The sequence below is a fragment of the Acanthochromis polyacanthus genome, chromosome 7 (assembly GCF_021347895.1).
Source record: "Acanthochromis polyacanthus isolate Apoly-LR-REF ecotype Palm Island chromosome 7, KAUST_Apoly_ChrSc, whole genome shotgun sequence".
Taxonomy (NCBI): Eukaryota; Metazoa; Chordata; class Actinopteri; family Pomacentridae; genus Acanthochromis; species Acanthochromis polyacanthus.
Genome location: NC_067119.1, coordinates 21,006,503 through 21,031,561, shown reverse-complemented (window position 1 = coordinate 21,031,561; position 25,059 = coordinate 21,006,503). Strand labels below are relative to the sequence as shown.

Genomic DNA, 25,059 nt, shown 5'->3' with positions numbered 1-25,059 from the left:
GTGACTGCTCTCCTCTCTCATGCCTGTTCAGGAGTAATGGGGAAACAATGGGCTCACCGCCCGAGGGTTGGCCTGTGTTTGTGGCCTGTGTTTTTGTCTTGCACCAAGTGTTTACATAAAACACATCAGCCCCTCTGAGAACGAGGTCAGCTCACCCCTCTAATCGCCTCTGCAGGCAGAGACACAGTGTCCCCCAGAACAGCATGTCACCCAGAGTGACCCTCTGGCCACACAGAGGAAGCAGCTGTCAGCCATACTTAGCCAAGGAGTAGTGTCCTGCCAGTGATTTCCCACTATAGTTTCAACCTGGATGGAGCAGAGTGTTCAGACTGACAGTCAGCTGGAGACGACTCACATCAGATTCTAATGTAGCTGCAGCTTCACCTGGTGAAGATGATGATTCACTTGTAGTATACAAGTTACTGGTTTGTATGAGATGTTCACATGACTTCACCTCTTTACTATTAAAGGGTGTTTATAAAGGCTACAGAGCTATAATAGTGTGGTAACAATAAAGTGACACTAAACCAAGAAACCTCAAATGCAGCTCAACATAGCTGCAGTTGTTTGCTGCATAATTAGTTCCACACATGAATTAAAGGGTCACGACTTCATCCATATGGCATTTAGCACTGCAGGTAGTTTCATCTGGTAAGATTGTCAGAGCTCCACTGCTGAGATTTTTGCCACTATATCCAGATAGAGTCCACTCCATTTCATATCTGCTCAGTACAACTGAGCTGAATGTGTCACATTTAAATGACTGAGCAGCCTCGTCTGTTTTAATGTTGTCATAAGTCCAGATAGGAACACATGTATAGTTCTCACTGGGATTTATGAGGGTGGTGGTAAAATTCTTGGTGATAGTAATTTTATCCACAAAAATAACAAATAAAAACCAGAATAATGTAGATTAGAATGTAACAAAGTACTATCACTCAAATACTGTACTCAAGGGCAATTTTAATGTTTTTGTATCTACACAACAAAAATATAAACGCAACACTTTTGTTTTTGCTCCCATTTTTTATGAGATGAACTCAAAGATCTAAAATGTTTCCCACATACACAATATCACCATTTCTCTCAAATATTGTTCACAAATCTGTCTAAATCTGTGATAGTGAGCACTTCTCCTTTGCTGAGATAATCCATCCCACCTCACAGGTGTGCCATATCAAGATGCTGATTAGACACCATGATTAGTGCACAGGTGTGCCTTAGACTGCCCACAATAAAAGGCCACTCTGAAAGGTGCAGTTTTATCACACAGCACAATGCCACAGATGTGGCAAGATTAGAGGGAGCGTGCAATTGGCATGCTGACAGGAGGAATGTCAACCAGAGCTGTTGCTGGTGTATTGAATGTTCATTTCTCTACTATAAGCCGTCTCCAAAAGCATTTCAGAGAATTTGGCAGTACATCCAACCAGCCTCACAACCGCAGACCACGTGTAACCACACCAGCCCAGGACCTCCACATCCAGCATGTTCACCTCCAAGATCGTCTGAGACCAGCCACTCAGACAGCTGCTGAAACAATGGGTTTGCATAACCAAAGAAATTCTGCACAAACTGTCAGAAACTGTCTCAGGGAAGCTCATCTGCATGCTCGTCGTCCTCATCGGGGTCTCGACCTGACTCCAGTTCGTCGTCGTAACCGCCTTGAGTGAGCAAATGCTTACATTTGATGGCATCTGTCACGTTGGAGAGGTGTTCTTTTCACGGATGAATCCTGGTTTACACTGGATGGAGTGGCCCATGGTGGCGGTGGGGTTATGGTATGGGCAGGCGTCTGTTATGGACGAAGAACACAGGTGCATTTTATTGATGGCATTTTGAATGCACGGAGACACCGTGACGAGATCCTGAGGCCCATTGTTGTGCCATACATCCAAGAACATCACCTCATGTTGCAGCAGGATAATGCACGGCCCCATGTTGCAGGGATCTGTACACAATTCTTGGAAGCTGAAAATGTCCCAGTTCTTGCATGGCCAGCATACTCACCAGACATTTCACCCATTGAACATGTTTGGGATACTCTGGATCGGCGTATACGACAGCATGTACCAGTTCCCGCCAGTATCCAGCAACTTTGCACAGCCATTGAAGAGGAGTGGACCCCCCCAATAAAACAAAACTGCACATTTCAGAGTGGTCTTTTATTGTGGGCAGTCTCAGGCACACCTGTGCACTAATCATGGTGTCTAATCAGCATCTTGATATGGCACACCTGTGAGGTGGGATGGATTATCTCAGCAAAGGAGAAGTGCTCACTATCACAGATTTAGACAGATTTGTGAACAATATTTGAGAGAAATGGTGATATTGTGTATGTGGAAAACATTTTAGATCTTTGAGTTCATCTCATAAAAAATGGGAGCAAAAACAAAAGTGTTGCGTTTATATTTTTGTTGAGTGTATTTGAGTACATAGAATTCATACTGCTTTTTGGTTTAATATTATACTTGTATTAAATACTGAATACTTTACAAGACTTATTATGAGTTTGCAAAGCATGATCCACTGTTATAAATTATACTACACAACACTATATACAATAGTAAAGCATATTTGTCTCATGACGCTGGAATGAATACCTGCTGAGTTCGAGTTAGAGGTGAATACATCTTGGACAGGTCGCCAATCCTTCTCAAGTGCAGACAAAAACCTATGCATGCTAATATCTTTAGAAGAACTAGAATCCATGCAGGCCCAGGAAGAGCATGCAAACTCCACATAGAATAACCAGCTAGTAGGTTTGAAATCAGAACATTCTTGCTGTGGGGAAACTCTGGTAACCATTGCACCATCATGCTGGGGCAGTTTTCCACTTTGCGAATACTTTTTTTTTTTTTTGACAGTTTAAGTATGCTAGTCAATAAAACTTACATAATTTTCCTTACATAGTATTCTGAATGCAAGATATTCACTTAGGATGGAGTATCTTCACTGTGTTGTATTGCATAGTCCCTGTAGTCCTCTATAGGATAAATCTGACATGGCTAATGTGTGATAGTTTTACACATGATCTGAATACTTCTTCCACCACTGTCTGGCTTTGCTATCCGCCATCTGTTTGCATCAAGCTGAACACTGGCCTTAATGTTATACAGGGTGACACAAAAAACAGGAACTTTTTAACAATCCAATAAAACCAAGAGTGATGGAAGAAAAACATTTTATTCATAGTAATTGAAACCTTAAAACATGCCATTTAAGAAACAATGATGGAATTTTCATTTTTTAAAAATGACTTCCTGTAGATGGCGTCCTCCTGTACGAATGCATTCTTGAAATCTACCTGGGGCCATCTCAAGAGTAAAGTGTACACGACTCGAACAAGAACTCTGGATGAGTTAAAACAGATAATTCAGGATGAAATTCACAGTATCCCAGCTGAGATGTTGCAGCAGTCAATGAGGAATCTTAATAGCAGATTTCAAGAATGCATTTGTACAGGAGGACGCCATCTACAGGAAGTAATTTTTAAAAAATGAGAATTCCATCATTTTTTCTTCAATGGCATGTTTTAAGGTTTCAATTACTATGAATAAAATGTTTTTCTTCCCTCACTCTTGGTTTTATTGGATTGTTAAAAAGTTCCCGTTTTTCTGTGTCACTCTGTATTTGCTGACAGAGTGTTGGTTGATACTGGTCAGTCCCAAATGCCCCTACAGGTCAAATCACGCCGTCTTCTACTCTCCTCCACAGCCGCTGACTTCCTGGGACAGACTGGTGGACCTCCCAATCCTATTGTCCTCAAGGATCACAGAAAACCTGATCCTAAAATTTTAGAAAGGTCAGTGGCGTTGACCTTTGAGTGACCTGTGTCAACACCAAAGCCTCTGCTCTGAGGCGAGGTCAGGCCTTTTCAGTGTCCTAATGGATGAAGATGGAGCAAAAGTCCTCTTCTTGTTCAGAGCTGATTGAGTGGAAAAATAAGCCTCATTTCCAAAAGAGCTTTCATTTAATTTTGATGTGGCACAGCCGGCACATGATGTGTCCTCATGAGGAGGGAACTCAGACAGCCCGAAGTCAAGTTGTCTGACTTACTTTGCATTTAGCTTTCACAGTGACCTTTCAGAGGTTATCCAGGTTGGAAGCTATTTTATGCCTGGTGTGTAGATATTGTAATCAGAAAATTATCAAATGAGGTGTAATGCAAGTAGATATTTAAAGGTACAGTACACAAAAAACATAAAATAGTAAATAATAGTAAAAAAAAATGTCCAGCTCGGACTATGAAGTAACCTCACTGACCCAGCACTTTGGAACTAAAGTGATGACGGGGCCCAGCCTTCGTTACGCTGCTCTGAAAAATTAGAATAATGGACTATGAAAGAAGGAGAGATCCAAAGAAAAGAACGAGGGGGGAGAAAGAAAGTCTTTGGGAAAAGAGGAATTAGATAGGAAGAGAGAGAGAAATAAAGGCAGGGGAACAGTGAAATGGACACAAAATAAGGAGGAGAGCAGAGAGAAAGGGGGCAGTAGTGGTGTGATGTGAGTGTTATCATCAGCTCTCATTCCCAGCATGGAATCTATAATGGGAAAATCAACCTCTCTGACTCCTGTGTAATTGGATTTGCCGGGTCTCGTGCTGAATCAGAGCCCAGTGGGTAGCACAAAGCTTGTTAAGATTGGACAAGCATTGCTGGGCCGCTGGGCCAGGGGAGAGGTGGGGCGACGGCAGAGGTAACCTTGACAACTTTTCTGGAGTGGAGAGTGAATAATTCAATATGTTGAGCACTCAACTGGTCCCCCATTACAGACAACTGACTGGAAGCTGTCCAAACATTAATCGGTTCATAAATTGGGTGAAACCTGAGCTTTTCTCACATTCCGGTCACCAGAGCTGAGAAAAAGGACACCTGTGTTACCTTGGAGGAAGTGTGTTTTCTAACAGTGGTTACCAGGTTACGGAGGTAAACGCACTGTCACTCCCACCTCACCTCACAAGTTGCAGCTAGTTGAAAGTATGACCAAAAAGAAAACACAGTGTTCACATGAAAATTGGAATTCCCATATGGAATCCAAACTCCAGTTTAACAGTGGTATGTCCATCAATGTCTTATTGTTAGCAGATTATAAATAACCGTAAAGCCCAATTCAGGTTCAGCAATTTTAGCAAGTGAATGAGGGATTGATGTAGTTGAAAGCAAGTTGAAGCATAGCTAATGTGTGTAAACTACATGCTGCAGAGGAAGGACTTCACTGTTTCCTCTTTGTGCAACTCTGCCAGCTGCATTTTTGGCCATACAAGCAGTGTGGCTCTTATATTTGATAGTGAAGCTGGTTGGTTGGCATATCTATACAAATATAAAATAATTCAATCTGGACCTTAGTCCAGCTGTAGATACACATGGTTCCCAGATAAATAAACCAAATGATTTATGTCATTGCTGTTGTGCCACCAACAAGTTTTTATTGTGTTTTTATATAGTGATCTCTCCAGCTACTGGATACATAACCATTTAGTTTCTAAACAGCTACCTGTAAAACTAAATATATTTTATTTTTGATGGTAACTAGGGCAGCATGGTGGTTTGATGGTTAGCACTGTCACCTCACAGCTAGAAGGTCCTGGGTGGAAATCTGGGCTTTGGGGCTTTCTGTGTGGAGTTTGCATGTTCTCCCTGTGCCTGCATGGGTTGCTTTTAGTGCAGACAGTCCAAAGACATGCCGAGGTTAACTAGTGATTCTAAATTGTCCACAGTTGTGAATGTGAATGTCCTCTGCTTTCACCCTGAGATGGCTGGGATAGGCTCCAGCCCCCAAGGCCCTACTGAGGATTAAGCGAGGCATAGATAATGAATGGAAGATGGCAACTATAAATGTCAACATGAGCATGTAAAACATCATACCTGCTAAACATCAGCATCAATATAGCACTTCATCTCCAATAACAACTGCACACTGGTACAGCGGAAATATGTATATGACATATACACTACTGTTCAAACAGTTTGGGGTCACCCAGACAATTTCATGTTTTCCATGTAAAGTCACACTTTTATTCATGTGCTAACATAACTGCACAAGGGTTTTCTAGTCATCAATTATCCTTTCAACATGATTAGCTAACACAATGTACGTAGCATTAGAACACAGGAGTGATGGTTGTTGGAAATGTTCCTCTTTACCCCTATGGAGATATTCTATTAAAAATCAGCTGTTTGCCACTAGAATAGTCATTTACCACATTAGCAATGTCTAGACTGTGTTTATGATTAATTTGATTAATCATAAACACAATGTGCCTTGGTAAACGGTAAATCTGGATTTGCTTCTGCACAAAACACACCAATTTTGGAGCCGGGTTTATATGCGAGAAGTCCAAATCCCGTGATCAATATGACGCTGGTATATGCACCGTTTTCTGTGTTCAGATTCTTATCAACCAGTTGTAGCACTTTCCTTTATTGCCAGCTGTGTTGTGTTTGTGCAGTTTCTCATTGTCTGCAGCTTCACCCTCGCTCGATCCATGTGTACAAAAAAAGTCAACAGAAAACGGTGCATATACCAGCGTCATATTGATCACGGGATGATGTTGTCTTCATTGAGGAGAAAACAGTTTTTCCTTCAAAAATGAAGACATTTCTAAGTGACTCCAAACGATACTGTACCATGTATGCACAAATATACACACACACACACACACGCCCTCTTATGCATAAACGTAACAAACACAGACACGACCGTAACTCTTGCACAATGTACCCTGCACTGTCTTTACATTTCCTTATTTAGGACTTTGTATTTTTATTTTTAAGGAATGTTTTTATCATGTCTGTGCAATTTACTACCTGTGATATATGAGCATGTGACAAATAGTAAATGTTACATCTCGTATTTGCATTGCCACTGCGAGGATAGTGAATAATTTTGTGGTACATTTTTTGTTATTGATTGTATGTATGTGTGTGTTTTGTGGTTATTAGATTGGATAGGATGTGCATCACCTCGTGCTCATTTGGTGAATTTGATGTGTTTAAGTATTTTTTCATTGTGGTTTATATTTCAAATCTGCGTGTGTTCTGTGTTTTATCTGGCGGCTGATTGATTCTGAAGTGGATAACAAAGTTCAGGTTGAACTTGAAAGCTCAAGGGGTGTCCTGGTGATGGACGGCTTTAAACAGATGACTCGGATTGGAAAGTCCACAGGTTAGCTCTGGCCAAAGATTTTTTTTTTCCAAATTTTCCCATTTCATTTTTTCTGTCCTTTCATTTCCTGTCATTTCTACACTGTCAGTTCTCTAATATATGCATAAAAAGCCTGTAAAATGCTTCAATTACTGTTTCTTTTTAGTGCTATCCTTGGAGCTTCAGTTAAAGGCCCTGATAACTGCATTTACTGAAGCAAAAAATGTGGTAATTGCTTTTGGGCAGCGGCCTTGCTCACATTTTCCAAAAGCACTATAAGCTCTGGCAGCTCAGACTGCAGCTCAAAACAATGCTGCTCCCTGGACCAACATTGTTACACTGAGTAATAAAGCACTCAGTGATTAGCCTGTAATGTACCCATGTAATCAAAGATCAGTAACCAGACCTGGACTGTGCCAGCTGGAAGAACGAGACTAGGAGTTTTCTGCTGTTTCTGTAATAGAGCATGGAGAGAGAAAGAGAGAAGGAAAGGTAGAGAAGCAGAAGAGAGGGAAAGGAGGATGACTGGATAGGTGCAGTTTGGATCTTGTTTCTGTATTGTTATGTTACACTCAGTAGAGCAGTAGATACCCAGGTAAGCACTGAATAAGATCTCTCCATCCCTCCACCTCCCACAACATGAATGATTAAGCACTCGGCCCAGAGCGCCTTCAGCCTGGGTACAGATGATGTGGAGAAACATATGTGTGCACTGGCCTCCACGCAGCATCACCAATTTTGTAGTGCCACCGCATGCTGCATGAATGAGCTACTAGAAGAGAAGATAGCAGATGTGCTTTTGTATTACCTAACACGAATGTGTTTTTTGCCATGACTGTCTAGAATCCAGAGAGTCACTGATTGCCTCCATGCAAGTAGACACAGGAGGAAGCGTTATTTATTTTTAACTTCTCTGGAGGGAAGGACGTCATTTCAGCTTGGAGCATCACTGGCAGCAGACTAATACGGCTTCAGAATGCAGGTTTGTGTTATGAAAATGTCCTGTCATTTTATTACTTGACTTGTAGTTTTGTTACATTTCAAAAACACTATGGTTTTGGTATCTGAAGGTGCTGCCAACTGTTTCAAAGCTAGTAAAAAAAAAAAAGCTTCACATTTCAGAGTAAATTTACAGTTTGTTCTGTGAGTTTTGCTCAGACCTGGGCTCTGCTTAGTCACTTAAGATGGTCTTAGGCCATTGCAAGCTTGTGGGATTAGATATATGATCACCACCAGAGAAAAAAAAGACCGGCCATCCTGGAAACATGCTTTCTAGTGGGGAGTTAGACGAGAAGATTGATAGCACTGTCATAAATTTTAAACTAGAGCCTGCAGTTAATTTAGCTTAGCACAAAAAGAAGAAATGAGGAAACCTGGCTTGATCTGCTAGAAGTTGACAAAATGCATCTACCAGCACTTCCAGTAACACACAAGTTTTATTCAGTTTGTTTTAGGTGTGCAAAAATGTGTAAAAAAAAAATCAATTTGCAATTTGGAGCAGGGAGATCCTGCAGCCTTCACTTGTTGCACAGCAACCACTAATGTTTTGAACTTCAACTTCTGTACAAATTAAACAGACAGCACATTAAATTAGTGAGTCTGGATGGCAGATTTTGATTACTCACTGATTTAGCCAGGCCTCCTGTTTCTGCCATCTTTATATGAAACTTAAATAACTGGATAACTTCATATTTAACCTACAGATATAAAAATGATATCACTTTTCTCACTTAACTCTTCATCAGAAAGCATATTTCCTCAAAATGTTAAAGTATTGCTGCAAGATGCTTCAGGAAAGCATGCCCCTGGTCAAAACTGTGCAGAGAAGACATGCAGTAACACTGGGGTCAAGTGGAGATGCTACTTATCATGTATCATACAATCAGGTAGAATCCTCTTTTGCGGGGGGGGGGGGGGGCAGATAAGTGTTGGTGGGTAAATTTCTGTGTCTTAGCAGCTGCGTCCCCTCCCTCCCTCATCTAAAGCTACCTCCACTCTTCTCTCAGATGAGGTCACTCTGTCTCAGGCAACACTGACACTCTAGACCAAGACGAGGGACCATCTCTTAATTAAAATACAATTGCTTGTGCTCTGAGGTAGCAAGGCAATCCACCTGATCTGACTGCGGCTTGAAGGATTCATTACATAATCATTCTTTCCGCTGCTATGCACGAGATCGGGAAGTCTATTGTTTAATTATAACTAGAATTACAATCTAGGCTATTTGGCTTGTTAGAGACTACAAATCACACATGCACAAGGAGAGCTTTTTCAACAGCCAGGTGCCTCCTTTAGCTCAGAATCTCTTGTCCTCCTGGACTAAAAACGCCCATTCAGTGTTCAGCCTTTCTAGTGCAGTGTCATTAGAAGCACATCTGCTTGCTGCAGACAGCTTTCTTAAAAAGAAATACCTGCAGGACACCAAAGCAACCCTGAATGGAAAACAGCAAACCTTTAGATTTAGTGAGAAAACCTTGAACATTAGCATTATTATCACCACTGAATTCATTAATCCTCCTCTTGACAGGAGCTTATCTGTTCATGTTATTACTTGTAATACTGTATGGCAGATCCCTAAGTCACGCTGTCCCAGCACATTGTCTGCCTGTGCTGCCCTGAGAGAAGTTTGTTCCCATGAAGGAAGGGGGTGTCACAGATACCCCACAGCAGCACCACTACCATCACATCGCCAGATTGATTCTGACGTCCAAAAAAGGGTTCCTTCAATGATATTGTTCACCTGTCTCATTGGCTTAAAGTGGGTGGGTGGGAGGGTGGGGGGCTATGGGAAGGGGGTCGGGTGAGGGTTATTGGTGGGGACACGGGGTGAGGGGTATTGTTGAGGCGAGTGGTGAGAGCATTGGGGGTGCGGGGCTGACAGGTGGAAAAAAAACACTCTCATCTGACTAGCCTCCTCTATCCTTCTATGGGGCCCCGTATGAGCAAAGTAGTGAAGTCCAAATTACAGCACAGGATTGCTAAGAACAAGCCTCTATTGTTTGCCCTCGGGGCACACTAAAGCACACTAAATGAGTGTCACAGCAAGCAGCGGGGCACAGACCGTTACTGCACTATTTAGTCCGTCCCCGTTGTCTCAAGACGGCCCCGTTTCAGAGGTTCTCAGATCAGACAAATACTGCTCCCCTCCTCCCCCCTCCTTCGCCTTCACCCTTCCTCTGTACAGCTAACCCCTCCCCAACTCCTCACCCCAAAATAGGCCAAATCTCCTCTATTGTGTTTCGACTGCCTAGTGTGAAATTCACTGTGACGTTAAATGTTTTCTAATGAATAATTACTGAATGGATATGCAGGGGGAATATGTGTAATGGATTGTAGACTGCATTTTAAAGACGTCTTTTTTGTCTCTGCTCCGTGGTATTTACAGGACAAAAACACTTGGCCTTTCTCAGAAGAAATGAGGGCCATAGGCGGAGGATAGAGGCAAGGGAGGAGGGGGGAAGGAGGGCTTTGTGTCAATTAGATCCAATGGATTATCTTTTTTAATGTTTTTACAGAGAGACTTGAGAATCAAAGGACTTCTGCTTCCAAAGGAGAGAGAAAAAAATACAAAACCAACAAAAGCTGTGAAAACCTTTGGTCTAAGTGTTGGTGCTGCGAATGCAAAACAGATTGGTGGAATTTTTCCCACTATGCTTCTTAAATGTGCCGCTGTTTTGGGCTCGCCGAGTCCATTTGCACAGTGTGTTGTGTTTGGTTGGTGTCTCGGCTCAAGGGAACTATGGGCTGCTGGCCAAGGTCCCTGTGTGCTGTGTAGCGATCATTATCTTCTGTCTGTTCATCTGCACAATCACAGACCTTTGCTTCAAAGACACATAGGACCTCTAGACCTCTTTTTTCAATAGCACTAACAGACACCATGTTTGTGCTTTTTTTGGTGCTTTTTTCAGCGTTGTCCTCCCCCACAGAGGCATTTATTCAAACATTTATTCATACAGCTGCAGTTGTCAAAATACATGAGTGAAAATGACGAATATGATTGTTGTCAACATGCAAATGTTGCACTTGTTACTTTGGAGGAGTTTGTTTCCTCTAAGGTTTAGGATTTATTTAACCAATAAATTAACACATCTTTCATTCATTCAAACAAACTTAATGACTTAACTAGGATGGACAGAATGTGGAATGGCATGGTTTTGAAAATATAAAGTATAAATCTGCAGATTATTTTGCTGATCACTTACAGCTTTTAAGAAGTTATTCCCAGTGCTCTGAGGCTGTGCATTTAGCCCACCGTATGGTTAATATGACTTGTTGCACAGGGTCAACTCGACATGGAGGGGGCCCTGACGGCCAGGGACCGAGTGGGAATCCAGGACTTTGTCCTCCTGGATGAAACCACAGAGGCAGCCTTTCTCACCAACTTAAAGAAACGCTTCAGCAAGGATCTCATCTATGTAAGTCTGGAAGGAACCATTTGAACCCTGTTGTCAACAATGTGAGCATATTTTTGCAATGAATATGACAACTTTTAACTCATTCTTTTAGACTTATGTTGGCACTTTAATAGTGTCTGTCAATCCTTACAAAGAGCTGGACATCTACAGTAAGAAACAGATGGATACCTACATGGGAGTCAACTTTTTTGAGCTTCCACCTCACATGTGAGTGTATAATTTGTATGAAAACTATGAAAATGTGTGTAAACAGACAGGCGTCAAATTAAAGGAAAACCTGACCCCTCTAGTGAGGAGTTCTGATGCTGGTGTTAGGCTGTGAGGGGCATTTTGCTGCCATGGTTTGGATCCACTTGTCCCCTTAGGGAAGAGTCACTGCAAATCCACAGGAAGTTATCCTATGATGGAACGTTTCCATCCTGACTGGAGTGGTCTCTTTCAGGATAACAATCACCACATCCATAGGGCAAAAGGAGTCACTGAATGGCTTGATGAAAATGTTGCATGCTGTGGCCTTCACAGTCACAAGATCTCATCCCAGCAGAGCACTTAATGGAGATTTTGGACAGTGCTTCCCACCACCATCATCAAAACACCAAATGAGGAAATATCTTTTGAAAAAATAGTTTTCATCTGTCCAGTATAGTTCCAAGACACTTGGAAAATCAATACGAATGTGAAGTGAGCCTGTTGCAGCACATGATGGCCTAATGCCTTCCTAATATACTATATGTTGGTTTTTCTTTTAATTTGACACACAAATGTACATATAAGGGACTTAAACTCTGAAATGCTCTTGACTGAAGTAACTCCTGGTCCAGTAGATCAAGATTTACCTTTGAAATATTATCTTTGTTCTGTGTTCCTCCAGCTACGCCTTGGCAGATAATGCCTACCACACTATGCTGACAGAGTTCAACAATCACTTCATTCTCATCTCTGGGGAGAGTGGAGCAGGGAAAACAGAAGCCTCTAAGAAGATCCTGCAGTATTATGCTGTCAGTTGTCCCAGCACCACTCTACTAAACACTGTCAGAGACAAAATGCTCATGTCCAACCCTGTCCTGGAGGTGTGCTAATATTTTATCAGTGCAATAATATGCCAAGAAGCAGATCTTGCTAACATTAATTATTTGGAATGATGTGACTGTGTTTTCCTGCAGGCTTTCGGGAATGCCAAAACACTAAAAAATGACAACTCAAGCCGGTTTGGGAAGTATATGGACATTCAGTTTAATAGCGAGGTAAGAGTTCAGATTCACAGAAGGGCTCTAAGACAGATCTGAAGGAATTACTTAAAAGAAAAAAAACGTGCATAAACACTTCATGAGAAATGCTTTTAGTCGTGGGGCATTTGCTTTTGTTTTATTTTAGTTTTTTATTTCTAAGTTTACTATATCAGACATGCGTTAAATAAACACGACAAGCCTAGCTGTAATACAAGGGAAGCTATATGGACTCTGAAAATAGAACAAATTAAATTACTGAAAATTACAGCTTCAAGGAAACAAAAAGAGGACAGTTACTGACACTAGCACACCACTTTCCCTTCACAGAACTGAATCAGTAGCTTTTAAGAAGGAGACACTTTATCCTAACAGGTTTTAAATCTGGCCACTGGACCATAGGCTATGTTTTTTCTGCAAGTTGTAGAGCTGCTGTCTTTAGGATCATGATGCCCATAGGGGGATGCTGTAGGAGGCCATATCCTGAACTACCTGCTGGAGAAGTCAAGGGTTGTGCATCAGAATCACGGGGAGAGAAACTTCCACATCTTCTATCAGCTGGTGGAGGGAGGAACGGACGACTTGCTGTGCCAGCTGGGCCTGGAGAGAGACGTCCAACATTACAACTATCTAACCCAAGTATGTGTGCCTTAGTGAGTCTGATTGAACAAAACAGATTTATAGGAAATTAGCACACTTTGACAGTTTATTTCTATGTTTATTGCTTCTGACAGGGAGAGTGTGCCATTGTGTCTTCCATTAATGACAGAAATGACTGGAAAACAGTCAAGAATGCACTGCAAGTCATCAACTTTGATGAGATTAACACCAATGTAAGTTGGCTGCTCCTGCAGATGTCCTGATCTGCACCAATCGTTCTTGCTTACAAGTTTTGCAGTATTTCTAATAAAATGATGATTCTGTGCAGCACTTGTTTGGGATCGTTGCGAGTGTTCTCCACTTGGGCAACATTCAGTTTGACTCTGACAGTAAAGGCCATGCCCTCCTGAACGACAACACAGAGCTGCACTGGGTCTCAGATGTAAGAATCCAGAAAAATCAATTCTTCAGATGTCCAGCAAGCATATACATACACTTTATGTTATTTTCTTCACAGCTACTAGGTGTGGATGTCCAGAATCTCCAAGAGGGATTAACATTCAGGAAGATTGAAGCCAAAAAAGATCAGGTTGACATTTATCTTTTTCAGTGACAAGGTTGTGCTTCTATTTAAGATTAACATGTCTGAAATACAGCCATGGTGTTGTCTCGCTGTAAAGGTCCTCACCCCGTTCACAACTGATCATGCCATCTATGCCAGAGACGCCCTGTCCAAAGCCATCTATGGACACACCTTCACATGGCTGGTCAACAGGATCAATGAGTCCATGGAGAACAAGGTGAGGGTAGTGAGGTGTGAGAACTGATGAATCCCAGACAGTGAGGATGTGTTTCACTCACTTTTTTCTGCTAGGATCCCTCACGGAAGACCGTCATAGGGCTTTTGGACATATATGGATTTGAGGTTTTCTATGTAAACAGGTATGGGGGAATCTAATGTATTGTCCTGCTGAAGGTTGTAGACTTTTTTAGAAAATAATGGCTGATGCCTTCTTGATATTCTTTGTAAAAACTGCAAACTTATAAAGTTTGATCTTTTTGCCTTTTTCTCCAGCTTTGAGCAATTCTGTATAAACTACTGCAATGAGAAGCTGCAGCAGCTATTTATCCAGCTGACACTGAAAGCTGAGCAGGACGAATACGAAGCAGAAAATATCGAGGTGACCTGGGGAATAATGAATCAGTGACTGTTTACATTGATTTGCTTTAAACAGAGTTCAGATTACAATTTGTTTCATTCTGATTCCCCCAGTGGGAGCCAGTTCAGTTCTTCAACAACAAGATCATCTGTGACCTGGTTGAGGAGAAACACCGAGGAATCATATCTATACTGGTGAGTAGCTACAGGACAGGACAGCCATTTGTTTAAAATTGAAAAAAAACCCCACTTTACTGACAATAATTGTAATGTGCTTATGATTATCCTGCAGGATGAGGAGTGTCTCAGGCCAGGAGATGCTACAGATCTCACTTTCCTGGAGAGACTGGAAGATAAAATGGGAAATCACCCCCACTTTGTCACGTGAGTTAAAACCAAACACATGTATCCACAGAATATTTGTCACACAGGGAGATGTTTATGCAAAACAGAGCTTTACATATTTCAAAAGATCATTTGGTAACTGGACACTAATCACAAATGTTTTTCTGATCCTTTTGAATAATGTATTTTGTAATCAACCAGTTGATTTAATTACATACATCGTCCCTCTCAATGATACTGTCCAGCTCAAAGCTTTTCCTCAACACTAACTTCTTTCATTGGCGCTCCGCTGACCGGTGTCCTGTGAGCGAGTCAACAGTGAGCCGATAGAGATGGAGGATTAGGACTGGTCTATAAAGCCTCTCACTCCTCATCCCTCCGTCTCTCTCCACCTCTTTGACTGCAGGCACAAACTGGCTGACAAAATGACACGTAAGACTCTGGAGAGGGGAGATTTCCGTCTCTTGCATTATGCCGGGGAGGTCACCTACTGCGTTGTGGGTAAAAGAAACCACAGTCTAAGACTCTGTTACTCAAACATCAAAACCATTTCATTTCAAACTGACAGCTCTGTGACTTTAACTTTTTTTTCCCTGTGACATTCTAGGTTTCCTGGACAAAAATAATGACCTGTTATATAGAAACATAAAAGATGTAAGTCTGCAATTTTTTCATAATATTAGGTGATACAAAGCTACAAAGGCTACAAAGCTCTTTTAATTAGTTTATTGTAAATAAGAAAAGAGGGGAGTATTGTTATTTGGTAAATTACAAATAGTTTAAAGACAACAAGGTGAATGTTCTTGAGTTGCTTAGTCAGAGCCTAGACCTCAGTCCAAAAGAGAATTTGTAGCCGTACTTGAAGAGGGCTCTCTCATATTTTGCAAAGAAATGTATACTTCTATGTTGGAAGGATCACTCTCCTCCCATTTTAAGACATTTCTTGCCCAAATTTCAGACTTCTTACCATTGGAGAGGCTAACTTTTGAAAAATATGGTCAGGGTCAAAGTTTCACAGAACTATGGAATCCGTTACTTTCAAGTTTGAATACTTTTGCAAAGAATGACTGAAAATGAGTAGACATTGGTGTTCCTTATAATGTGCAGACTATAAAAGTAGGTAAATAGTGTCAACGATGGTTGCTGCTTCTATTTTCTTTCTAGGTAGGGATGTCGTAGAAGTGACCTATATATATATATATATATATATATATATATATGTATGTATATATGTATATATATATATATGTGAAAGGTCATTTGTTGTGACAAAACATTTTAAAAAAATAACACTTGAAAATACAAAACAAAAAATAAAACAAAAGTAATTGAAAAATAAATGAAAGAAATGGAAGAGTAAATTAGGTAATTAATAAAAATTAATAGTTAAATGAATTCAATATTAATATATATATATATATATATATATATATATATATATATAGGACTAAAGGTCCCTTAACGAACATCCCTATTGTGAAAAGTGAAATATTATTTGTTTTTATATATATTTTTTTGGTTTCGTGTCGTTATTGTATTTATTTTTATTTTATTTTGTTTTTCTTGTTTTATTCTTTTGGTAATATTATGTTATGTAATTATAAAGGATGTGTATGTATGTATGTGTAGGTGCGTCTACGCATTTTTGTAGATATGAATGTAGATGTATTTGTATCTGTGTATATATGCATATATTATTCATTTCCATTTTGTTTATTTATTTATTTTTTCTGTGGGTGGATGGGTTGGGGGTTGGGGCGCGGCGGGGCAAATAGAAACAAAAAAAATGGGTGTATAGTTTTGTTAATGTTATGTGTATAACCCCAAAATGCAAACTTGTGTCCAAAAATTTATGGATATAGATTAGTTACACCTGTTATGACTGCTATCAGAAAACACCCACTGTAATTTCTATTACTGATGCTGCTGCTTCTTTTGATGTTGTAAAGGGGCCAATAAACGTCAATAAAAAGGAAAAAAAGGGAAAAAAAGAAAGAAAAGGGCTCTTCAATCACAATCCTCATGTAACCTGACAGAGCTTGAGCAGCTTTGCAAAGAAGAATAAATGGGCTGATTGAAACCGATCCACACAGGCTCTGTACTGTAACTGCAGCCAAATATAAGGCACTGCAATGTTTAAGTGTCAAAACTTTTGTGTAAATGTTTGCATATCTGCTTTTTCACCTTCTCATAGCTGATGTGTCAGTCTAAAAATGCCATAGTCAAAGAGTGCTTCTCCACCATGGATCCAGACAGCAGGAAAAGGCCAGAAACAGTAAGTTCTTCCATGCTGAGCCCTCAGTATATTTTAACTTTAACATCTGATGTTGTATTTTACTACATCAGAGTTACCAGCCCCATCTAAGTCTAATATAATTTGTCTTGTGACCACTCAATCAAACTTTTTTTATGTGTCAGCCGCAGTCTGAATCTGCATCTGACAGATGAGCTGTTGGGGATTATGACCCTCATGCTGTGTCTGTAGGTGGCGACCCAGTTTAAGAGCAGCCTGCTGAAGCTGACAGAGATCCTCATGGCTAAAGAGGCCTGGTACATACGTTGCCTGAAATCTAATGAGTCCAAGCAGCCAGGTACATTCAATAATATGAGCTTAGTGTGAACAAGATGGAGCCGCTTGAATTGAACTAAACCATCCTTGTCTTTGTCACACCATCACAGGTCAGTTTGATGAAGCTCTGATCAGGCACCAGGTGAAGTATCTGGGCCTGATGGAGCATCTCAGAGTCAGACGAGCTGGTTTTGCTTACAGACGCAAATTTGATGTCTTCCTAAAGAGGTATCCAGAACCATAGAGTTCTTTAAGAGAGGAATGCATGCTTGATATTGAAATTAAAACTCTCTTCCGGCACATTAAAACATGCTCTATGGGTTGTTTGGCTCATCTTACAGATATAAGCCCCTGTGTCCTGCCACCTGGCCACACTGGAGAGGTGAACCTGCTGATGGAGTGGAAGTGCTGGTTCAACATCTGGGCTACCTGCCACATGAGTACAAAATGGGAAGGTGAGAACAGCTTTCTAATTCAGCTGAGCAAATGCACTGTAAGTCAAGAATAACAAAAATACAAATTCTTTCTTTTTTTTTCCCAGAACAAAAATATTCATCCGTCACCCCAGGACACTTTATGCCACAGAGGATGCTTATGAGAAATGCAAACACGAGCTGGGTGAGTGCAAATCAAATGTTAAAAGCTTTCAGTCATCACATGCTGCATAGCGATTTAATATTATGCACTGAATTTGCAGCAACACGACTCCAGGCCAAATACAAAGGATACAGAGCAAAGGGAGAATTCAAAAAACAGAAAGAAGCCGGTAAATGTCACAATAAATGGTTGTTGTTGTTTTTTTAATGTGACAAATAGAAAAATTACACAACCTCTTTTATCTAATTTTTACATCCTCAGCCACTAAAATTGAAACTTGTTGGAGAGGAGTGCAAGCAAGGAAGGAGAAAGAGAAGAGAGCCTGGGCTGTAAAAGTCATCAAGAAGTAAGGAGGAAGGCGTAAGCTGGATCATTCCTCTCAAGGTTAATGCTACAGTTTTACTGATACTGCATTTTACAAACTGTATCAGATTTATCAAAGGTTACATGACCAGAGGAGAAGCAAAAAGCACGGACAACTCGGAGTACCTGGCCTTTGTGAGACAAAGTTACCTGAACAGACTTAAAGAAAAACTGCCAAAAACTGTGTTGGATAAAACCACTTGGCTAACTCCACCAGTTGTGCTGCAAGAGGTACAACATTTACCCACTGCAAAAAAGAGGAAAAAAACAATGCAAGTTTCTGTTTCACTCTGCATGATTTTACTCTTTTCTTTAGACATCAGAGATCCTGCGTAAGCTTCACTACCGGCTTATGGTGCGGAAGTATGTGAGAGGAATCACACCTCAGAAGAAGGCGCAGGTAAAGCACATCATACACGTTAAAACTGAACAGATATGTAATTTGATTTACGAATGAAATGTATACTTGTCCTCCACTTTTCTTCACTTCAGCTACAACTGAAGGCTACTGCCAGCTCCATCTTTAAAGGCCAAAAGGACAGTTATCCACAGAGTGTCGCTCAACCTTTTCTGGACACCAGAATCAGTAAGTGTCACATACATACAGTCATTTAGTGCCATTTTGTTTTGAAGCATAACTTTTACACCACTGAATGTCTCTAGGTGAACAAGAAGTAAACATGAGGGTTCTCCAGATGATTCGCAATGAGCACATTAAAGTAAGAAAATTCTATCATACGTTAATTTTGGATCACCTCAAACACAGCTCATTGCGTCGTGTCCTGTGTTCCTGCAGTACAGCGTTCCAGTAATTAAGTATGACAGGAATGGCTTCAAACCAAGACCCAGACAGCTCATCCTCACCCAGACAGCTGCCTATGTAATAGAAGAAGCCAAGATCAAGCAGAGAGTCCTGTACACGTCTCTCAAAGGTCACACCAGCAAGATAATACATATTTTACCAGGCAGCAGGGATGTTCTCATATTGAGCTAAATGTGTTTGTTACTTGATTCATTGCAGGGATTTCAGTCAGTAACTTGACTGATGGCATCATTGTGTTCCACATAGCATGTGAGGACCCTAAACAAAAGGTATGTGGATGTCTAATATGTAGCAGCTTTTTGGGTTTTTCTTTAGAATTGCCTCTTTTTTACAACAAGTACAGCTGTGAGTTGAATTGTACAGCTCATTTACACAGAAACATTTTCAGAGATTTTCAGCACAAGTTTCTAGCCTATGCCCCTTTGGTCTGATTGTGTTTTACTCTGGTTCCTTCAGGGGGACCTCGTGATGCAGTGCGACCACTTGTTTGAGTTTTTAACCAAACTGAGTGTCATTGCTAAAAAGCAAAATGCGATCCAGGTGGTGAAAGGCAGGTGAGTTAGAATTTTGAAATGAAGTCCAATTTGATATGCGTGTTGATCTAAAACGCTTGTTTGCATTAATTCTCAGCATCAAGATTGAAATCCAGGCAGGGAAAGAGAGTGCAGTGGACTTCACAACTGGGCAGGAACCAATGGTTTACAAGGCCAAGAATGGACACCTCATGGTGGTGAGTTGATAAGATAGACTTTATTGATCCCTGACTTTGGAAATCTACATTATTTATGAAATTACTGTGTACTGTATGGACAGATGTGCTGTTTAAAGTTCTGCTCTAAACTTCATCTGCAAAACAAAGAGACACAACATGAATCGGGCTGTTTGTCACTGCAGGTTGCCACCCGCACAAGGACACGGTAACGTGTGGGGCAGGAGACACACAAGAAGCCCCTGCATATTTCATCAGGAGACCCCTAAGGAGAGGATCAACACAGCTACTGGCTGCACAGTTGACCACAAGTTGTTGCATTTGAGAAACCCTGGATGAGCTTAGTTGGATTAGGTTCATTTTGTCGTTGTTACTATAGGATAGTGTTGCTTATTTGAACCGACAATTCAGTAAAGAAAAGTTGTATTACCCTTGCTGACATGTTTCGACAGATTCTGACAGATCTGTCAAACCAGTCACATGATAAAAAGGACACATCACCAAACGTCAGATGACGCTCTGAGGAAGACAGCAGAAGCTGTCGAAACATGTCAGCAAAGGTAATAACTTTTCTTAACTGAATTGTCGGTTCAAATAAGCAACACTACCGTATTGTATGAGCTTAGTTACTGGACAGAAACACATTTGTCATGCACACATGATAATCAAATGGCACTTTTACACCTAAGAATATATAACTGCAACAAGATGCTGGTTTTACTGTCTCTCTGTGCCTTCTCAAGGGTTTGTCTTGAGTGTTTTGAGCATTTCATTCAAAGCAAAGGCTCGCAGTTCAAATAACTCCACATTACTCAAACCGCTTTCATGATTGTGTAATTCTGACTTCTGAAAAATTAAGCCATATGTATCATAATTTTGTATGTCCACAGATAATAGGAATATGCAAAATAAAAACAGAACAAAATAATGTTTGTAGAAATTTATTTGTGATAAAGTATGTATAAATATAAAACATACATTTATGTTCACTTCTGTACAACAGACCTACGAGTACTGTGATTGTTAGACATATATCAGGTCAAACCTATAGTGTGCAAACAGTTCATTCTCTGATGAATGCAGTGATGAAGGACAGGTCTAATTTCTCTCCCTGTTAAAAGCTTGTAGACAGGGTTCTCTTCCTGCCAGGGAGGTCTCCGGTTACAGCCATTCACTTCAACCTCAGCATCCATCATTCAATCAGCCCAGTACATTTAACACCTCAGGTCACAGCTCAAGTTCCCTCCACTGATAATAAGGATTTCTTTAGTGGAGTGAAGGGAAAGAGCATCAATGTTAAAACTAAATATGGCAGAAGCATTAAAGTGAAATGTTGCATCCACCTGTGATATCTTAAGTATAAAAAAAAAATCTAATTTCAAAAAGGTTTAATTGCTATTATCTGCAGGCTACAAAACAGCCTCGGTAACATATTCTAAGAATAAAACGGTGCCACCATGTGGCACAATTGTGTTCAACACCTGGTTCATCCACCGATGACCTTACAGTGGACCCGTCAAAACCATGGCAAAGATATACTAAATTATATACACTAATTTTTAGCTACTTACATGATATAACTCTTGCTCTCCTGGATGTAATGTAATTAGGACCTCCAATAACAGATTTATACTCACAACAAACTACTCTTTTTTTTCCCTACACAACTCTGGTGAAATTAGTTTGACCTGCAGTGCTGAATGCAAACATCCAAGTCTATGAGCCTCTGCATGGTAGCAGAAAACAGTGATAAAAGTTATCATGGTCAACACACAGAACAACACACTACAGTCTGACCACTCAACAAAGACAAGTGGACACAAAAACACACACAACCACTTCACCACTACACACCGTTGTATGACAGTCATCTCATAGTAGTCTCTGGGAGGAAGCTGGTAAAATAAGAGGGGAAGTGAAAGAGAGGCGCTGGGTGTTGTAAGGCACAAGCGTGGTACAAAGACTGTCCAGGGTCAGAGACACAGGCTGACGGGTCAAAGGACAGAGAGAGAGAGAGGTCACTGGTGGTGATGTGTGCGGTCATCAGGTCGTTTGACGTGAATCCTACGAACTCGCTCGATTCTTTCTCGCTCATCATCCTCATCCAGGTGATTAGATCGTCCTGCAGCGCCCCCTGTGGCTTCCAGCAGAGCGTTGTCAGGACCCCTCCCATCATGGGACTCATACAGAAGGATGTTGAGGGTCTCCTCATAGATTCTTGCTTCAGGGAACTCAACCTAAGAGAAAGTAAATTGTTACAAAACAAAGACAAACAACATACTGTGGCTCTGTGCTTATAAAAGTGCAAACCGCTCTACAGAATAGACATGTACCAGATGCACATTTACCTTTGTCTGCTTCTTTTCTGTGGCATAAACAATGGAAGTGCAGCACACTTCAGCAATCTTACGCCCCTGGCCATAAAAGGACCAGCAACAGATCTCATCGCCAATCACATCTTTGATGAAGAGCACCCGACCATTGAACCGCAATGACAGCTTGTCAAATAGCTCTATGTTTTTCAGCATGTTGTCATCAGAGTTGCTGGGGGAGGAAGGGGTTATAGAGTGGTCATTTACGAAGACAATTGGCGTACCTTTTCACTACATCACGTTCTCTCTTTAATTACTCACAGTAGATGGTGCTACAAGGTGAAGAGGGCTCACCTGGTATATGAGTATTTGTTGTTGCTCCTGTTATACAGCAGTTTGACGGTAGGCTGTGAAAACAACAAAGAAGATTCTAACTGACAAATTTGTCTTAATGCTAAAGCCTATAAATGACCCCGCATTGCATAAAACATACCTTATTAGAGGTTGCAATGAGCCTCTGCTCTTCCTTAGATGATGTCATCAGAGGCACTTTACAAAGGGGTTCATAAGTTTCTTTGTTCTGGAGGGAAAAGATTTTGGGTTACTTTTGCATTAAAATCATTCACTTCCAAACCTGAAAATAATGTCGATGTAATGAGCAGAAGATCAAACTAAATGCCACAGATGATATATGGATTTGACGACATGGATAGGATATGTAAGCCCCACTCCAATAATAACTACAGCTCATTGTTGTAGTTACCAAATGTCTCCAATAAATGCTAGTAAAAATTATTTTTGCACAGATTTTAAGTCCCTCTTTGCCACTGATGTGTATGTTGGATTCTCTTAATAAATAAATATCCGCATTCAAAATAAACAGTTATATAGAATTCTTAGATTTTTTAAAAGACAATAAACAAGAATAAAATATCCACAATGAACTGTCGAGTGGGAGGTACAGCATGGTAAAAAGATTAAAAGCAATAGAACAAAATGAGCTTTAGACGGACTAACAGTTGTTTTGATACTCTTAATTTTTGGGGAAATGTGACCCTGTGAAGATGGTACCTGCAAGGCAGCTGTACACTCATCAGCTAGGCCTTGGACAAGGTAATACTTGGCCTCAGCGAGCAGCTCCTCGGTTTCCCTTCGGCTGTCTGGAAGCGGAACTGCCCCGTCTCTAAGGTAGTTAAGTATGGTCCCAAAATGCTTCCCACAGCGATCAATTAGGATCCAACCTGTGGAAATAAAATGGTGAAACATTTGTAAGTTACAGACTAAGGCAAGTGTATGGAATTTTAACATTTTCACCAACAGCTCACCTTCACTATCTGTGAGGACCTCCATCCGGCCACTGAACATGGCTTTGAGCATCGTGTCCTGCTTGGTTAGTGTTTGCATTGTAGTGTAATACAGAGCTCCACCCACATTTAGTTTCACATATTTAGAGCTCGGGCTGGAGCCTTTGAAGGATGTAGTCCTGGTTGTAGCTGCCGGCACTGCCGAGCTCACCACACTCTCTCCTGACATCTCTTCCTGTAAAAGCACAAGATAAAAACATAAACAACTAGTAACCTAGATGAATCACCGACACTTTAGGGTCCATATTAATTTTTCATGTTCACTTTTAAAAAGATGCAGGTTGGTACAGTGGCAAAACACAGTATGTGAGACTTATTCTAAATATATTAGGGTTTTCATGGTAATTGTGTTGAAGGCACATGTTGCCCAATGCAAACATCAGTCTCATTCTTAAGGTTTTGATAGTTTTTGGGCAGCAATGAAGGCCTAGAGGTGTAGGGTAGGGGTCGACCAATACAGTTTTTCTGTCTATTGTGATTGTTCATAATTAATTAGAGCAATGACCAATATACAAAGGCCAATGCGCCCATATGAACCTCATGGATAAAATCAAGTCATTTTGATGTATGAACATAATTTTCGTCACAATGCAGGGGGTTCAATTACTTATTCACTGGGGGAAAACTACACCGTACGAGTTGAATTGGTCCCTAAAAGATATTTTAACTGACAAAAAAAAAAAAGAACTGGCAGACTTTAACGCAGGGCACAGAGCTGTTAAAGTAATGCACAGTTAAAAAGATAATTCCTCCAGATCAGTTTTTGGCAGACGAACACTTTTTAAACAGACACTATATTCCCGAATCAGTACATAATAATTTCATTTTAACAAGCACGGCTAATGATCTAGCTAACTCGTTAGCATCTACGAAAGTTGCCGATAATGTTACTTGTTAGGCAAAAGATCATATTATGTGTTTACTAACCACTTAAACATACTTCGGTACATAGGTGTTAGTGTTAGTGTTCGTAACTGGCTTTAGATTAAAAAAAAATTATATACTTACCATAGAACCCACAGCAGACTTCGTAATTGTAGCTCGCTAACGTCAGTCAGCTAACACCCACTTCCTTCCGGTCCACCGCTGCGCAGTTACAAAAATGACGTCAACCGCTTCGAGCTATGTTTAAAGGGACCGCTAACATTAATTTGTTAAATGTTCAATAACTAGTTATAGGGAAAGAAGTAACAAAGCAGTACTTTACTTTAGCCATCTTGATGTCCTACTGCTTTTTAACTTACTTATTCATTAAATGTGCTGTAATTACTTGAGTCTGTACATTTCCGCTGTTGAAGGAGTAACAGTGATAACAGTCCCCCCGCCACCCACCCAACACATTCAATGAAAGCTTTATTCAACACCACAAATACGAAGTCGCTGTTGCTGTAACACGAACAAAGATAGTTTGCCACATCGATGACCCTGCCT

The 25,059-nt window shown here is 40.6% G+C and overlaps 2 protein-coding genes across 2 annotated transcripts; one reads left to right on the top strand and one right to left on the bottom strand.

Moving 5' to 3' along the window:
• The first annotated feature begins 3,714 nt into the window (after positions 1-3,714).
• On the top strand, positions 3,715-20,880 carry myo1ha (myosin IHa). Its single transcript, XM_022198317.2, has 34 exons — positions 3,715-3,805; positions 7,075-7,167; positions 7,990-8,128; positions 11,427-11,561; positions 11,653-11,768; positions 12,433-12,631; positions 12,725-12,805; positions 13,247-13,426; positions 13,522-13,620; positions 13,716-13,829; positions 13,905-13,976; positions 14,068-14,187; positions 14,262-14,329; positions 14,463-14,568; positions 14,661-14,741; positions 14,839-14,930; positions 15,298-15,392; positions 15,499-15,545; positions 17,086-17,166; positions 17,377-17,482; positions 17,571-17,688; positions 17,802-17,915; positions 18,002-18,078; positions 18,158-18,226; positions 18,319-18,403; positions 18,489-18,651; positions 18,737-18,820; positions 18,913-19,006; positions 19,084-19,139; positions 19,217-19,352; positions 19,442-19,512; positions 19,700-19,797; positions 19,874-19,973; positions 20,138-20,880. The coding sequence occupies exons 3-34, from the start codon at positions 8,123-8,125 to the stop codon at positions 20,162-20,164; spliced, it is 3,090 nt and encodes a 1,029-aa protein (XP_022054009.2). The 5' UTR covers positions 3,715-3,805; positions 7,075-7,167; positions 7,990-8,122; the 3' UTR covers positions 20,165-20,880.
• kctd10 (potassium channel tetramerization domain containing 10) lies at positions 20,878-24,768 on the bottom strand. The gene is made up of 7 exons (XM_022198329.2): positions 24,637-24,768; positions 23,590-23,803; positions 23,336-23,505; positions 22,758-22,844; positions 22,619-22,671; positions 22,301-22,496; positions 20,878-22,189 (listed from the first exon to the last, which is right to left on the bottom strand). The coding sequence occupies exons 1-7, from the start codon at positions 24,637-24,639 to the stop codon at positions 21,971-21,973; spliced, it is 942 nt and encodes a 313-aa protein (XP_022054021.1). The 5' UTR covers positions 24,640-24,768; the 3' UTR covers positions 20,878-21,970.
• Between the last annotated feature and the right edge of the window lie 291 nt (positions 24,769-25,059).

Coding starts and splice junctions, on each gene's coding strand:
- myo1ha (XM_022198317.2), top strand. Junction 17,689..17,801: donor TTTGATGTCTTCCTAAAGAG/GTATCCAGAACC, acceptor CTCATCTTACAG/ATATAAGCCCCTGTGTCCTG. Junction 17,916..18,001: donor CATGAGTACAAAATGGGAAG/GTGAGAACAGCT, acceptor TTTTTTTCCCAG/AACAAAAATATTCATCCGTC.
- kctd10 (XM_022198329.2), bottom strand. Junction 23,506..23,589: donor GGTCCTCACAGATAGTGAAG/GTGAGCTGTTGG, acceptor TTATTTCCACAG/GTTGGATCCTAATTGATCGC. Junction 22,190..22,300: donor CAGAAAAGAAGCAGACAAAG/GTAAATGTGCAT, acceptor ACTTTCTCTTAG/GTTGAGTTCCCTGAAGCAAG.